This window comes from Aethalodelphis obliquidens, unplaced genomic scaffold, assembly GCF_003676395.1.
Source record: "Aethalodelphis obliquidens isolate GAN/ISIS:26980383/991018 unplaced genomic scaffold, ASM367639v1 scaffold81, whole genome shotgun sequence".
Lineage (NCBI taxonomy): Eukaryota > Metazoa > Chordata > Mammalia > Artiodactyla > Delphinidae > Aethalodelphis > Aethalodelphis obliquidens.
Genome location: NW_020838025.1, coordinates 3,178,191 through 3,195,719, shown reverse-complemented (window position 1 = coordinate 3,195,719; position 17,529 = coordinate 3,178,191). Strand labels below are relative to the sequence as shown.

Below are 17,529 nucleotides of genomic sequence, written 5' to 3'. Positions count from 1 at the left end.
AGCCAAAACACTGTCCCCATTGAAATTTTGAGTGCTGAATAGAAATATTTCCTAGGAGGTTTGTACTCTCACAGGCAAGACTGCTACATAATTTGCAGAGTCCAGTGCAAAATAAAATTAGAGGACCCTATTTTAAAAAGTTATTAAGAATTCCAATTAGAATGTGACAGTAGAGCATTAAATCAAGTATGTTGTCCTGTGGAGCATGAGACCCTGTGTGACTAAAAGGTAGTACACCCATGACATGGGCCTAAGCAGGGCCCATAACCCCGTACCTGGCCTTGGCCCAGCACATCTATCCTATTGTAGGCTCCAATAAGGCCTTGTAATGGAACAGAAGCACTGGAGACCTCTTACTGAGTCTGTCTCAGAATTACTCTAGTTTTTGCAATGAGAGCTCCCTGAAGCAATGGGACTGTTGGTGAAGTAAGACTTGGGAGGGAAGCAAGGCTACCAGATCTGCTGTGAGAAAGGAGAAGCAGAGACCAGATTTCATCTTAGCGGTCCAGAGTGAGATAGTGGTCAGGATATGGGGAGAAGAAAGAGGAAGTTCTGGGGAACTCCCACTATCCCACAAAGAGGGAATCACCCTTGCCTCCCATCAGAATGGTGGCAGAAACCTGTAAACTATATCCATTTATCTTGGTCATTTGGTTGGGGGTCCATGTTAATTTGTTTAAAATTAGTAAGGCTGGCACTGGTCATTCAAATGCTTTGCTTTTTGCACTTTTAAAGTTGTAGACAAAGAATAGTTTTTAGTCTTCCTTCTAAAGGTAGAAATGAGTTGCATTTCTGAAAAATAGTTGTCATTAATTTTTTTTAAAATAAATTTATTTATTTATTTTTGGCTCCATTGGGACTTCGTTGCTGTGTGCGGGCTTTTTCTAGTTGTGGCGAGCAGGGGCTACCCTTTGTTGTGGTGCGCAAGCTTCTCATTGTGGTGGCTTCTCTTGTTGCAGAGCATGGGCTCTAGGTGCTCAGGCTTCAGTAGTTGTGGCACGCGGGCTCAGTAGTTGTGGCTCAAGGGCTCTAGAGCTCAGGCTCAGTAGTTGTGGTGCACGGGCTTAATTGCTCCACGGGCATGTGGGATCTTCCAGGACCAGGGCCCGAACCTGTGTCCCCTGCATTGGCAGGTGGATTCTGAACCACTGTGCCACCAGGGAAGTCCCAGTTGTCATTAATTTTTTTTTTTTTTTTTTTTGCAGTATGTGGGCCTCTCACAGTTGTCGCCTCTCCCATTGCGGGGCACAGGCTCCGGACGCGCAGGCTCAGTGGCCACGGCTCACGGGCCCAGCCGCTCCGCGGCACGTGGGATCTTCCCGGACCGGGGCACGAACCTGTGTCCCCTGCATCTGCAGGAGGATTCTCAACCACTGCGCCACCAGGGAAGCCCTCTGTCATTTATCTCTGATCTTTGATTCAATCTGTGGTGTACATCAAAAGTATTGTCATTCTGTATTGGAGGCAATCAAGAATTAGAGCAGGTTTGAATCAAAATACATAGGTTTAGCTCAGGTCCCTCTCCTTACTGATTCTGTGATCTCGAGAAAGTTAATTAACCTCTCTGAGCCTCAGTGTTTTTTAATCTGTAAAGTGAGAAAATTTTAGAAATAATAAACAACCTCGGAGGATCTTTATAAGTATTCAATACATAAAGGTGCTTAGTGCAATACCTGGCACATCACAAGAATTCAACAAATTATAGAGACATTATTTCATATAAATATGCATTTATGAGTATACTTGTATTTCATGTATATATATACTTTTAAGTATATAATATAGGTAAATAAATACATATGTGTGTATACTTATAAAATATATTTTTTAGGTTTCTGAGTTTTGAGTTCTTGTATATCAGAGAAAGGGAAATACTTGGCTAGGAGGACTGGCTGCAATAATTTCTTTTGGGGCTTCTGTCTGTCACTGCCAATTGAACATTCAACTTTTATGGCATTCATATTAAATTACTACTGCCTGCACAATTAGGAACTTTTTCAGCATCATCCCAATGCTTCAAATCAAGCAGACTGAGTGTTTACTTGAGTATAAATCTAATATAATCCTCAGAAAAAGCCAGGTGTGTTTCCTGTTTGAAGTGGTGGTTATGTGTTTCTAGGTGTTATGCAGAGCATTGATTGGGATGCATAAATTGTCTTCTATTGAGGTTATCTTACTTAACTGCCACCTCTCTCCCTAATCCCTAGCTACCTGATGTATTTTTTATATGTCTCTTGTTTTTAATCACTGAAAATAAAATGGGAAATACCTTAAGCTCTAGTATCCCTTTTGATAGTACACTGACAGCATATATTCAGCTTTGCCTCCAAAATTTCAGTTTTATAGTTCCCTCAAATTTGTTGAAAACAGCTGTTTAGCTATTATATGCCCAATACAGAATTTGCCAAAATTTGCGAATTTGAAAAATGAAGAAAAAAGAGAAGCAATTGTAAACCCGACACAAACAGTGCTTTACCTTTTCTTATTATTTAAATATGCAAATGAACATGGAAATAATGAGTGTTTCTCTGTTGTTTTGCTAGTGAATGGAATAATTTCAACAGCAGTCTTTTTAAAACCTATATGTGAAATGTGTTTCCCATGAAATGAGTCATTTGTTTTGTGTCTAAACTTCTCAGGAAATTCGCTTACATGAACATCTGACTTGGAGGCTTGACTGAAGAAATTTCTCCTGGACTTTTGAATTATTAATCTTGGCTGCATGATATGCAAATCAGTCTGCACTAACTACGGCCAGCAGCACAGCACTGGGTCAGAAGCTGTGTCAAGTGGCTGGTAAAGAATTTCTGTCAAGGGATCAGGGCCTTCTGACACAATGGTAAGCTCTGATGCAACTCATGTTGTCAGGTATATAAAGTAATGCTAGACCTCCCAATAGTTAAGGGTTTCTTTTAAAAGTGTCCTGTGAACAAATAAGGTTTTAAGTAATGTTTAAATGAACTGTCTGAACTGTCATTTGTAAGTACATGTAGAACAGCAAAAGAAAGGAAGTCATAGTTGTTTCCTCATTTATTTTTTACCAAATTTTGTCTTGTTTTAATTGCCAAATACTAAATTTATTTTATTATTTTAATAAAATAATTTATTTTATTAATTTTATTTTATTAATAAATATTAAATTTATTGTATTAAATTTAATACTAAATTTGTTTTATTACCAAATACTAAATTTATTTTATTAAGTACTAAATTTACTTTATAATTTATTTTATAAATTTTATTAAATTAATTTTATTAAATTAATTTTATTTACTAATGTCTTGGTAACTGATATTTCAACAAAAAGAGTAATTGGATTTACTTAAATACATATAACTACTTATAGAATGTAATTTAAAGTTTCTAAATCAGATGAAAGAATCTAGTCTATAATATTTGCATGTTCAGAAAATAATGTGTTAGAGGAAATTTTAAGACATTCCAGAAATGAAATTTAGCATTTATGTTTGTAAAAATTACATTTTTCAAGAATATATATAGTTCACCAAGGAAAAAAAGAAAATTGCAGAAACTATTGCTATTACACCTTTCAGAACTTTTAATAATTGGTGAAGTACTTTTAAAGAACTTCATTAACACACAAGTTGATACCATACTATCACTTTTTAATATCTTGATTTCTGGTGTAATTTTTGGAATATATAAAAATATATTAAAAATGAAGTCATCAATATTAAATGATTGTATATTTTTAGTGTAAATATTTTCATTCAGTTTATCAATGAAAAATTAATTTGTTTATAAATTACTCATTGCTATATAAACTTGTAGTTAAGAATTAAAATTTTATAAATGTTCTTTGTTTAATTGTGATGATTATAAGAAAAAGCAGTTTAAAAGCTAACAGACTATCAAACATATTTTTAAAGTTAAGTTTTAAAAATGTTCATTTTTAAAAGGCTGAATACAATTAAAGTGAAAGAAACATTATTCCTAAATTAAAAATGAGAACTACTGATCTGCTTATGTAAGTAAGTTGAATATTATTTATAGTTTAATACCTCTAACAGGTTTGGATATATTTTTATAAATATAATTAAAGAATTCACTTTAATTGCCAATATCTAAAGGAAAAAACTGTTAAAAATAATTAATCCAAATCAGCTATAACCTATTTATTATGATTTCTATTTCCTAAAAATTAAAAATATAACCACTACAAAGCAGGAGAGAAATATTAATTTTTCATGAGAGAAGTTCCTCTTCAACAGGAATTTTGGTTAAAGGACTAGCTTACTTCATCAATTTGTAGAATTGTGATGGCCACACTAAAAACACATGCAGCTACAAATATCATCCAATTTGAAATCTAAAAACTGTGGGTCCTGGTGAGGTTAAATTGGTTTGCAAATATTAGACAACCTTACCTTTATAAAACCACAAATTACTAATATTGGACTTAGAAAAATTATTTTAAGAATGAAATAAATGTATCAAAAAAGCAGATTATAAAACATCATAAAGAGTATAATATCATTTTTGTAAAGATAAATTCAAGTATATATCAAAGTGTAGGAGGGTATCCAAATATTAAGAATGGTTGGTTATAGAAATTTTTGATTTTTTTTTTTTTTTTTTTTGCCTATCTGCTTTTTCTGAGTGAGTGTTACATAATAACAGGTGTTTTTAAAAGTTATTCTTCAAAAAATGAATGAAGCAACCACTCGAAGCAGGACAATGGTTAGTCATTCACTTCCCTTATTCTAGTTGTGGTGTTCTTTATCCCTGCTACCTCCCTTAATCTCTCAATCCCAGTGGATGGCTCAAAAGCAGAAGAATTCTCTGTGGCATCAACATGGCCCCTACCTGCCCGAGTGGTAGCTATTGGTAATCTGGCTTCTAGTTATACAAGTCTTCATGGATGTATTTTTCTTCTATGGCAGACAAAGCTTTAGGCTACACATAAGTTACTGACATAAGTCAGTACATTTAAGAACTGACTAGGCAAAAAGATAAGAATTATGACTAGAAAAGGAGGAAATACGAAAATAAAACAAGTAAGTTTCTTGTCATAATGAGACTTCCTATTGTCTTAATATTCATTTGAGTGTGTGCATCAGAGTTTTGAGTATTCCCAAAATAGAGTTGCCTAGAACTGAGCCTTGAGAAACTCCAATATTTACAACTTGGGCAAAGAAGGATTAGACCATAAAAGAGTCTACAGAGAGAGGAAGGAGGACAAGGAGATTGCCATGTCATAGAAGGCAAGGAAGGGAGAACTTCCAGAAATGGTGGAATGGGAAGTTGCTGGGAATAGAGTAAAAAATAATATTGAAAAATTACCAGTGAGCTAGAAACTAAAGCCTATTATTATTTTTTAAAAGACCATTGACCTTCAGCTGTATTCCTAAGAATTTTTAATACTGTACATGCTGATCTGCAGAAAAAAATAGGAAGTCCAGATAAACCAAAAGGAGAAAGGACACAATAAAAATTATCTGGAATCTCATCACTAGGGATAAAAGTATTAATACTTTGGTACATGTCCTAAGCTTTCTAAGGTTTATTAATTTCAGATGTAAATTTCTAATTTTTTTGTTAATTTTAATTTAAAAAATTGATCTTAGAAGATATAAATATCAAATTTTACCTTCTACAACAATATGTCTAAATCACAGCTATCACTACTCCAGTTGCCAGTTTTGAATATTTGTCATACTATATGCAGCATCATCTTTTATAGGGAAATAGAGCAAGGAGCTTAATTTGGTGGATTTACTACTTATCTGACCTTGGAGGAAACATTTATAAAGATGTTTTGTAAACAGTCAAGTGTTTATATTCCTCTTTCCACTGAGCAAGCATTTACAGACCATCTACTTACCTGGTAGTCACTGTACCAGGTGTAAAAGGTAAACTGTGAGTAAGATAAAGTTGTGAGAAATGCTAAGAGCAAGATAAGTATACAATGTGGCGGTGAGGGGGTGCTAATTAGACTAGGGAGTCAGAGATCCTATCTTGGGAAACCCACACTGACACTGAGGTCTGAAAGAACTGTAGATGTAAGACAGAGTATGTGATGGAGCAAGGATCATAGGGGGAATATGTCAGAGAAAAATTCAATGAACTGAACATTAGGAAAGTTGTCTGTGCATTCAAAGAGCAGGAAGAAAGATGAGAAAGGAGGAGAATAATACCAGGTGAGGCTGAAGTGGAGTCCAGGAGCCAAACCATGCAGGCCTTGAAGTCTCATTAAAAATTTTGGACTTTATTCCTTAGACAGTAAAAAATTATTGAAATGTTTTGGTTGAGTAGAGTAATATGATTGGAATTTTGATTGTAGTTTTTTTTAAGATTGTTTAGCCATCATGTTGAAGGTAGATTAAAAGAGGGCCAGAGAAGATGTGAGGAGACCATGGAAGGATATGGTATAGTCCAAGATGATAGTAGCCTGGATTAGAATGGTGATGAAGGAGATGGAGCAATAGTGGTGAATTGGAGAAATATCCAGACATTATAGTCAACGAGACATGGATAGTTTAGTTGTTATTGGAGGTGAGCAACAGATGACTTCAAGGATGTTGCTTGGATATCTGAGGTGACCACCTGGGTAAATGGTGTGGCCATTCACTGAGTTAGGTGGAGGTACAGCAAGACTGAGAAGGAAGTTGGAGAGCTTATATAGGATTTCTGGAGGTAGAGGTACTTCTGAGAGATCAATCCGTGGTAATAAGTATAAACCAGTAGAGCTTATAAGACAGGTCTGTGCTGGGATAAACATTGAGAGGTTGATATGTGGATGGTCATTAAAGAGAGAAAGTGGATGAGATCATCTGGGCAGAGCCTAGATAAAGAAGGAGTTCAATACTGATCCATTAGAGATATACATTAGAGATCACTTTTTGTGTCGTACATTCTCTGGGTTTGGATGATGCATAATGACAAGTATCCACCATTCCAGCATCATACAAAATAGCTTCACTGCCCTAAAAATCCTTTGTGCTCCACCTAATCATCCTTCCCTCCCTCCCCCTAAACCCCTGGTAACCCCTGATCTTTTTATTATCCTTATAGTTTTACGTTTTCCAGAATGTCAAAGAGTTGGAATCACAGAATATAACCTTTACAGATTGGCTTCTTTCACTTGGTAATATGCATTTAAGGTTCCTCCACATCTTTTCATGGCTTGCTAGCTCATTTCTAGAAATTCGGCCACCACATGGCCTCTGACTGAGGTCTCTCCCCACTAATCCATTCTGCTCTCAGACTAATCTTAAAATACCACTTTCATCACCACCTAGTGGTTCCCTGTTGCCTGTCTCAGCAAGTCTAAACAATTTGCTTCACTTTTTATGATCTTTTTATTTATTTATATATTTATTTATTTATTAAGCTCTTTATTGGAGTATAATTGCTTTACAATGGTGTGTTAGTTTCTGCTTTATAACAACGAGAATCAGCTATACATATACATATATCCCCATATCTCCTCCCTCTTGCGTCTCCCTCCCACCCTCCCTATCCCACCCCAGGTGGTCATAAAGCACTGAGCTGATCTCCCTGTGCTATGCAGCTGCTTCCCACTAGCTACCTGTTTTACATTTGGTAGTATATAGAATTCCGTGCAACTCTATCGTTTCGTCCCAGCTTACCCTTTCTCCTCTCTGTGTCCTCAAGTCCATTCTCTACGTCTGCGTCTTTATTCCTGTCCTGCAACCTTGTCTTGTTCCTGATCTCAGTGGAAATGGTATCAGTATTTCCCATTGAGAATGATGTTGGCTGTGGGTTTGTCATATATGCCCTTTATTATGTTGAGGTAAGTTCCCTCTATGCCTACTTTCTGGAGGGTTTTTATCATAAATGGTGTTGAATTTTGTCAAAAGATTTTTCTGCATCTATTGAGATTATCATATGGTTTTTCTCCTTCAATTTATTAATATGGTGTATCACATTGATTGATTTGCCTATATTGAAGAATCCTTACATTCTTGGGATATACCCCACTTGATCATGGTGTATGATCCTTTTAATGTGCTGCTGGATTCTGTTTGCTAGTATTTTATTGAGGATTTTTGCATCTATATTCATCAGTGATATTGGTCTGTAGCTTTCTTTCTTTGTGACATCTTTGTCTGGTTTTGGTATCAGGGTGATGGTGGTCTCGTAGAATGAGTTTGGGAGTGTTCCTCCCTCTACTATATTTTGGAAGAGTTTGAGAAGGATAGGTGTTAGCTCTTCTCTAAATGTTTAATAGAATTTGCCTGTGAAGCCATCTGGTCCTGAGCTTTTTTTTTGTTGGAAGATTTTTAGTCTCAGTCGCAATTTCAGTGCTTGTGACTGGTCTGTTTATATTTTCTATTTCTTTCTGCTTCAGTCTCAGATGGTTGTGCTTTTCTAAGAATTTGTCCATTTCTTCCAGGTTGTCGATTGTATTGGCATATAGTTGCTTGTAGTAATCTCTCATGATCCTTTGTATTTCTGCAGTGTCAGTTGTTACTTCTTTTCATATCTAATTTTATTGATTTGAGTCTTCTCCCTTTTTTTCTTGATGAGTCTGGCTAATGGTTTATCAATTTTGTTTATCTTCTCAAAAAACCAGCTTTTAGATTTATTAATCACTGCTATTTTTTCCTTCATTTCTTTTTCATTTATTTCTGATGTGATCTTTATGATTTCTTTCCTTCTGCTAACTTAGGGGTTTTTTGTTCTTCTTTCTCTAATTGCTTTAGGTGTAAATTTAGGTTGTTTATTTGAGATGTTTCTTGTTTCTTGAGGTGGGATTGTACTGCCATAAACTTCCCTCTTAGAACTGCTTTTGCTGCATCCTGTAGGTTTTAGGTTGTCTTGTTTTCACTGTCATTTTTTTCTAGGTATTTTTTGATTTCTCCAGTGATGTCTTGGTTATTAAGTAGTGTATTGTTTAGCCTCCATGTGTTTGTATGTTTTACAGATTTTTTCCTGTAATTGAAATCTCGTCTCATGGTGTTGTGGTCGGAAAAGATACTTGATACGATTTCAATTTTCTTAAATTTACCAAGGCTTGATTTGTGACCCAAGATATGATCTATCCTGGAAAATGGTCCATGAACACCTGAGAAGAAAGTGTATTCTGTTGTTTTGGATGGAATGTCCTATAACTATCAATTAACTCCACCTTGTTTAATATATCATTTAAAGCTTGTGTTTCCATATTTATTTTCACTTTGGATGATCTGTCCATTGGTGAATGTGGGGTGTTAAAGTCCCCTACTATGATTGTGTTACTGTCGATTTCCCCTTTTATGGCTGTTAGCATTTGCCTTATGTATTGAGGTGCTCCTATTGAGTGCCTAAATATTTACCATTGTTATATCTTCTTGGATTGATTCCTTGATCATTATGTAGTGTCCTTCTCTGTCTCTTGTAATAGTCTTTATTTTAAAGTCTATTTAGCCTGATATGAGAATTGCTACTCCAGCTTTCTTTTGATGTCCATTTGCATGGAATATCTTTTAAAAGCCCTTCACTTTCAGTCTGTATGTGTCCCTAGGTCTGAAGTGGGTCTCTTGTAGACAGCATATATATGGGTCTAGGTTTTGTATCCATTCAGCTAGTCTATGTCTTTTGGTTGTAGAGCTTAATCCATTTACATTTAGGTAATTATCAATGTGTATGTTCCAATTACCATTTTCTTAATTGTTTTGGGTTTGTTATTGTAGGTCTTTTCCTTCTCTTGTGTTTCCTGCCTAGAGAAGTTCCTTTAGCATTTGTTGTGAAGCTGGTTTGGTGATGCTGAATTCTCTTAGCTTTTGTTTGTCTGTAAAGATTTTAATTTCTCCATCAAATCTGAATGAGATCCTTGGTGGGTAGAGTAATTTTGGTTGTATATTTTTCCCTCTCATTACTTTAAATATGTCCTGCCACTCCCTTCTGGCTTACAGAGTTTCTGCTGAAAGATCAGCTGTTAACCTTATGGGGATTCCCTTGTGTGTTATTTGTTGTTTTTCCCTTGCTGCTTTTAATATGTTTTCTTTGTAATTTTTGACAGTTTGATTAATATGTGTCTTGGAGTATTTCTCCTTGGATTTATCCTGTATGAGACTCTCTGTGCTTCCTGGACTTATTTCCTTTCCCATACTAGGGAAGTTTTCAACTATAATCTCTTCAAATATTTTCTCAGTCCCTTTCTTTTTCTCCTCTTCTTCTGGGACCCCTATAATTCAAATGTTGGTGCATTTAATGCCCAGAGGGAAGGGCACGGATGCGGGGCGGGCCTGCAGCGGCAGAGGCCTGCATGACGTTGCAGCAGCCTGAGGCTCACCGTGCGTTCTCCTGCGGAAGTTGTCCCTGGATCCCGGGACCCTGGCAGTGGTGGGCTGCACAGGCTCCCCGGAGGGGAGGTGTGGATAGTGACCTGTGCTCGCACACAGGCTTCTTGGTGGTGGCAGCAGAAGCCTTAGCATCTCATGCCCGTCTCTGCGGTCTGCGCTGATAGCCACCGCTCGCACCTTTCTCTGGAACTTGTTTAGGCGGTGCTCTGAATGCCCTCTCCTCGCGCACCCCAAAACAATGGTCTCTTGCCTCTTCGGCAGCTCCAGACCTTTTCCCGGACTCCCTCCCAGCTAGCCGTGGTGCACTGGCCCCCTTCAGGCTGTGTTCATGCAGCCAACCCCAGTCCTATCCCTGGGATCCGACCTCCGAAGCCCGAGCCTCAGCTCCCAGCCCCGCACGCCCTGGCGGGTGAGCAGACAAGCTTCTCGGGCTGGTGAGTGCCGGTCGGCACCGATCCTCTGTGTGGGAATCTCTCCGCTTTGCCCTCTGCACCACTGTTGCTGCGCTCTCTTCCACAGCTCCGAAGCTTCCCCCCTCCGCCACCCGCAGTCTCCACCCGCGAAGGGCCTTCTAGTGCGTGGAAACCTTTCCTCCTTCACAGCTCCCTCCCACTGGTGCAGGTCCCGTCCCTATTCTTTTGTCTCTGTTTATTCTTTTTTTCTTTTGCCCTATCCAGGTACGTGGGGAGTTTCTTGCCTTTTGGGAGGTCTGAGGTCTTCTGCCAGCGTTCAGTAGGTGTTCTGTAGGAGGTGTTCCACGTGTAGACGTATTTCTGATGTATTTATGGGGAGGAAGGTGATCACTACGTCTTACTCTTCCACCATCTTGAAGGTCTCCTATGTCTTGTTTTTAAGACTGACAAGATGAGACTGTCTAAATGCTGATCAAAAGGATGCAGTTGAGGTGGGGAAGCTGAAGAGACAGTAAAGAGACAAGACGGATAACGTGTAGGAATCTTGAGAATTTGGGAATGAGTTGGATCTGGAGTAAGCCCAGAGGAATAGATATTCTCTGTTGTCACAGAAAGGAAGGAGGAGAGGACAGTAACGGAGGAAGGAACCAGAGAGTGGACAGCCAGTGGACGGGCTCTGTCTCAGGGATTTGTAGGCAAAACTCATCCATGATGAGTAGGACAGAGGTTTAAAAAAATTGGAAAGGTATGACAATTAAAAATGTAATAAGTCGCGGGCAATGTGAGAGAGCAGTAGAATCACATAACGTCAAACACAGAGTGAAACCAATTTGCTTGGTTCTTCAGCATCGTTCAATGTGTCTGCTGCCTGAGGAAGTTCCGATCTAGCTTCTTCTAGTGTTGGACTTTGTGGCAGGTTGCCATGGAAAGCCTTGAGGAGAGGAATTTAGAGGAATCTCAGAGGAATTTAGGATGTTTTAAAGTAAGTGATTAAAAATAACTTATCAAAATATTGCATTTATCATATCTACAATTCCATGAATTATTTTTGTAAATAAAACACTCTCAAAGTAGCAGCGATCTTGGGAACTCCCTAGCAGTCCAGTGGTTAGGACTCGGTGCTTTCACCTCAGGGGAGCTCGGATCAATCCCTGGTTGAGGAACTAAGATTCCAGAAGCCTCGTGGCACAGCCAAAAAAAAAAAAAAGTAGCAGTGATCTTCAACTGAAATAAAACATTTGAATTTGACAAAAATCAATAAAAGTTCTCCAGATGCCTTCATTACAGAAAATTCTGCTCAATGTTTGCATGCGTCCCAGAAGAGGCAGTTCAGATGCATTTGTTCTTATTTTGCTCTATTTACCAAAATACTATACTAAGAGAATCATTTGATTGCAACTAACACTCCGAGGCCTATTTGATAGGAAATTTTTAGAAAATTTTATTTTCAACCTTGCTTGTTTCTTACTAGAAATAAGTAGGATTTAATATTTCAAAATGGCAATCCAGTACATTTTTAAGAAATTCAATTCTTTAAATAGTCTATCCGACCACAAATAATCTTGCCTCTTTAAAGAGAGAAAGTGGCAGATGAGCAAGACTTTTGAAGTTTGAATGAATCAGATTGCTTTTCATGGCCCCTATTCAGAAGGGGCTATGATTGTGGTCTATTACTAAATGTATGACCTTTCAAGATTCAGTGACTTTGTGTATAAAGTGAAAGTAATAACAATCCCCAGTCCCTTATGTCACTGTATTAAATGAGATCATCCTCGGAAAGTGGTGAGCACAGTGCCTAGTACACTATAAGTTTTCAGTAAATAGTGGCCACTGGTATTGTTATTACTAATATTTTCAGCTTCATATTTTAAATTTTTTAAATCATGTTTTAACATTGGAGTTGTACAGATTCTATTAAATGTTAAGAATACTATTTTGAGCACTATATTTGTTGCTAGGTCTGCCATAACAAAATGTTTTGGACTGGGTGGCTTAAACAACAGAAACTTATTTTCTCACAGTTCTAGAGGGTAGAAATCCGAGATCAAGGTGTCGGCGGGTTTGGTTTCTCTTGAGGCCTCTTTCTTTGGCTTGCAGATGGCTGTCTTCTGACTATGTCCTCACATGGCCTTTCCTCTATGTGCATGCATCCCTGCCGTCTCTTTCTCATCATATATGGACACAAATATATATGATCTCATGTAACCTTAATTACTTCTTTTAAAGTCCAGCTCCAAATATGGTTAAATTCTGAGGTACTGGGCTTTGGGGCCTCATCATAGGAATTTGTGGGGAGCACAGTCCATCCCATAACAAGCATGCTGAAGTATGTAGTGAAAGATCACTGCGTGTGGTGCAATAGGCTGAAGGTCAAATTCTGGCTCTGGCATTTGGTGACCTGTGATTAGTAATTTAATTCTTCAACCCAGGTTGTTCTCATGTCTAGTAGGATGGAAGTGGGATTGAGATAAATGGATTCTTCTGAAAATTAGAGATAATATTTGTGATGTGCTGGGCATATGTCAATAAATATGTTGTCTTGTTGCAAAAAATTTTTAAAAACTGGCGTTGTGTTTTATAAACTTAAAACAACAAGCATAATCCTTTGTCAATATGAAAACATAATCAAAGCTATTAATATTGCAAGACTAGAGTTATAAGAATTCCTGTTTCCTCTTCTAGGTTATGGTTCAATTAAATTTAACTCAGAGGATTTGTTGAACAACTGTGATATGCTAGGGACCACAGTCAATCCTGAAGACACACATTGAATTTGACTCTTCACTTACTTCACTGCACTTTCTCTTGGCCTCCTTGTGTTTGTCAAGTCCTCTATGCATGTTTCCACGTCTGCGCCTTTGCATGTGCTTTTCTTTATGTTTGATACTCTTTATCATTACCTGATATGCACTTATTTATTTCCTGATTTTTCCCGAGAGTATAAATTATTTGAGATGAGGAGCTTTGTTTTACTCATGGCTGTGATCCCGTGTCTAGCACATAGTTCAAAGGAACTCAATAAATATTTGTTGAAATAATATATTAGTGATATATATGTACATGATTATGTTTGTATACATATGCACTCCTTACTAACGTAACCAACTCTCTGCAGTTCAACTTTTAAGTGTTATTTGATGATGATGTTGATGCTGCTGAAGTTCTGCAGTTTTATCTTCAGTCGTAGTCTAGTGATTCATCCTTATATTTTCTCTCTCTCTTCTTTAGGCATGGAATGCAACTTGTGAAAACTGGCAGGCAGTGGAGGCTGCTCTGGAAAAGTACTACCTTTCCATTTTTTATGGGTTTGAGTTTATTGTAGGAATCCTTGGGAATACTGCTGTTGTTTTTGGCTACATCTTCTGCCTGAAGAACTGGAACAGCAGTAACATCTATCTCTTTAATCTCTCTATCTGTGACTTGGCTTTTTTGTGTACCCTCCCCATGCTGATGAGACAATATGCCCAGGGAAAATGGACATATGGGGATGTGCTCTGCATAAGCAACCGATATGTACTTCATGCTAACCTCTACACCAGCATTCTTTTCCTCACTTTTATCAGCATTGATCGATACATGCTCATGAAGTATCCGTTCCGGGAACACTTCCTACAAAAGAAAAAGTTTGCTGTTTTAATCTCTTCGGCCATTTGGGGTTTAGTAACCTTAGAGCTCCTGCCCATACTTTCTCTTATAAATCCTGTTGTAGCTTCCAAACACACCAACTGTACTGATTATGCAAGTTCTGGAGACCCCAGTAACGTCTTCATTTACAGCATATGTCTAACCTTCTTGGGGTTCCTCATTCCTCTTTTTGTGATGTGCTTCTTTTATTTCAAGATTGGTGTCTTCCTGAAGCATAGGAGCAGGCAGCTCTCTACTGCTTTGCCCCTTGAGAAGCCTCTCACCTTAGTCATCATGGCAGTTGTGATCTTCTCCGTGCTTTTTACTCCCTATCACATCATGCGAAACGTGAGGATTGCTTCACGCTGGGGGATCTGGAAGCAGACCCCATGCACTAAGGCCACCATCAACTCCTTGTACATTGTGACTCGGCCGTTGGCCTTTCTGAACAGTGTCATCAACCCTGTCTTCTATTTCTTTATGGGAGATCATTTCAGGGAGATGCTGATGGATAAACTGAGATACCTCTTCAAGTTCCTTACATCCTTCAGAAGATGAGCTCACGGACTAACATTTTCATTCAGGGAAAACTGAGGTGCTTGTGTAACAGATTGTTTTACACAAGCAGCTATAGGCCAGTTAGCGTTTGATAACTCACAGACGTAAATCAGAGAGGGTCACAGATTTGACCCTGTTTTAAAGGCATGTTGGACCCAGGGTGTGTGAAAAGGAGAGGATGGGAAGTATTCATTGGTTTCTTGACCTAAGCATTGAAAGGAGTCGGACTAGCACCGTCTAATGTTTGAGCACGTAAGTCCAAAATTCTAGGTGTTATAAGACCTTCTCAATCAGTGTACAAGGAACAGAAGCTGGATGAAGCAGCAAGTTGCCTGTGTTTAATCACTGGTCAGATTGTAAAAAAGACAATTTTGTTGGCACCATTCTGTATGTTATTCATACAATCTTATAACTTTGTGTGAGAACCAAGTAATAGAAGATTGGTCATATGCTATTAAATATTGTTGCTAGAAGTGCTCTTGAGCATATTTAGAGTAAACAGTAACAACATGAGTAGAAAGCAATATAACGAGTTCAAGGATGCCTATATTTCTTTATATTGATCATGAATTGGGGTCAAGTTGTAATTTTAAGCCCTTTTTTATTGTATGGTTTTTAGTGAAAAGAATCCTATAAAATAAAAAGAGCTGGTTTAATAAAGAGAGCAATATGAGATGGTTTAATAAAGAGAGAGACATATTTGAGCTTGGATCTCAGGAGACTTGGGTATAAATGATTTTATGCGAATGCTAGAGAGAGATACCAAGGATAACTGCCAAAATTCCAAAGTCATAGAACAAAGCACCTACCAGGAAACCCAAAGCAAGACAAAACAAAAGTGAGCACACTGTTTTTATAATGAGTGTGCCATCTGGCATTTTATGATCACAATTTGATTGTCAGTGCATGGAAATATATTAAGTTCATTAGCCTTCCTGATCTTGATTAAGTAGTAAACTTTAAAATATATTAATAACATAAAACCAGCAAGTAAGAGGAAATGAAATGGTAAGACCAAAATTTGTTGGGTTATTTTCCCTTTCAGAAGGAAAAAAAAATCACGGTTTTTCCACCTCCCCACACACACTTTTTTTTTTTTTTGGTAAGCAATGGGATCATTTACAAGGACAACTTTATCTTGAGAAAGTGACTCACATCTTCAATGAGACATTTCCATAGAACATTACCTAAGACCATTGGAGGGAATGTTCTAAACAAAATGCACTATATGAACTTGCAGAATATATGGAACATTTATGTATATATCAATATAGATTATCTCAGGAGGGCTACTTAGACACCATTCCATGCCACAAAACAAATTTAGGGGAAAAAAATGAGTGCTGCATTAGCTATCTGAAGTCAAAAAGTATCACATAATAACTCACTTATTGCATGTAATAAAATGTGTGCATGGCTACATGTGTATGCTCTTTTCCTTGAGGCCATTAGCTGTAATGTGAAGGATAAAATAAGCATTATGAGAGCAAAGACATAAAATTCCATTGTCCTTCCTGTTTTGAGATACTCTGGTAATATTATATTCTGACATTCCAAAAACCCAAAATATTCCCATTGAAATACTGTAAAAACACATTACCCACAAAGGATTTGTTTTCCTACCTAACATTAGGCTTTAAAATATTTTTTCATGCTTTGTCTTTATTATTAATATTTTTAAAATGTCAATGTAATTTTACAACTGCTTGATAGTTAATCTTCTGAATTTTTTCATCAGAAAAGGCTGCAGAAAGGGTCTTAGGAAAGAAATATTTGCTTACCTGAAAATATTAGCAGATAAGCTTAGCAACATATAATTTAATTGCAATTTGTATTTTATGCATTGGTTTTCATTTGGAAAGATGAAATTCAATTTGCCTCACACCTATGCCAAGAAGTGGCAGGGGTAGACTCTTTTTAATAGTACAGTGAAATATTTTGTGAAACTATAAGCTCTTACATATATCTTTTAACCAAAATGTTAAGTAATTTTATAGCACATTTATCTTTTGTTTTGCTCAAATCTGTCACGTGGTAACTTAATCCTTAACAGACTAAAGAGACCTGCACTGAAATTATAAGAGCCACTCCATTTGCCTTTTGTACTAGGTGATTACAATCACAAACAATAAATAATGGAAATCCTTTTGCATTTGTGGTTTTCAAAGGAAATACTGTTGGATTTTTGTATCTTGTCTTTTATTGGCTCCCTAGTATCTTCGGAATCATGTCTAAACTACTCGGTCCAGCATTTTTCAGTCTGGACCCACCTATTCTTTGCACATTCTCTCTCGTTGCTTTTGTCACAAATTATACCCTCCAGCCAAAGATAGCTACTTCATTTCATTATATTTAGAACTTTCTTTACTGGGTACACCTGGATGCTCACGCTTGTTTTTTCATGCCCACATATAAAAAAAAATCTAAGCCTTTATTAAGATCCATCTTATCTGTCACGTCATCTTAAAGCCTCACTTTTAGATCTTCTCCTCCCAAAATCTGGAAATAAATCTGCCTACCTCTAGGGCTTCAGACTACTTTTGAGTACTGTTTTTATAAAACACATTATTTTGGGCCTTATATTATAGTTGTTCAGATTCAAGTCAACTCTTAGGTCTGCTAATGGAAAAACCATATGTAACTTTTAAATTTAATTTTTGTTG

At 37.2% G+C, this 17,529-nt stretch overlaps 1 protein-coding gene across 1 annotated transcript; it reads left to right on the top strand.

The window, feature by feature from the left end:
• The first annotated feature begins 1,305 nt into the window (after positions 1–1,305).
• SUCNR1 (succinate receptor 1) lies at positions 1,306–17,018 on the top strand. Its single transcript, XM_027092799.1, has 2 exons — positions 1,306–2,839; positions 13,913–17,018. Exons 1-2 carry the CDS (start codon positions 2,837–2,839, stop codon positions 14,864–14,866), a joined length of 957 nt encoding a protein of 318 aa, XP_026948600.1. The 5' UTR covers positions 1,306–2,836; the 3' UTR covers positions 14,867–17,018.
• Positions 17,019–17,529: the final 511 nt, after the last annotated feature.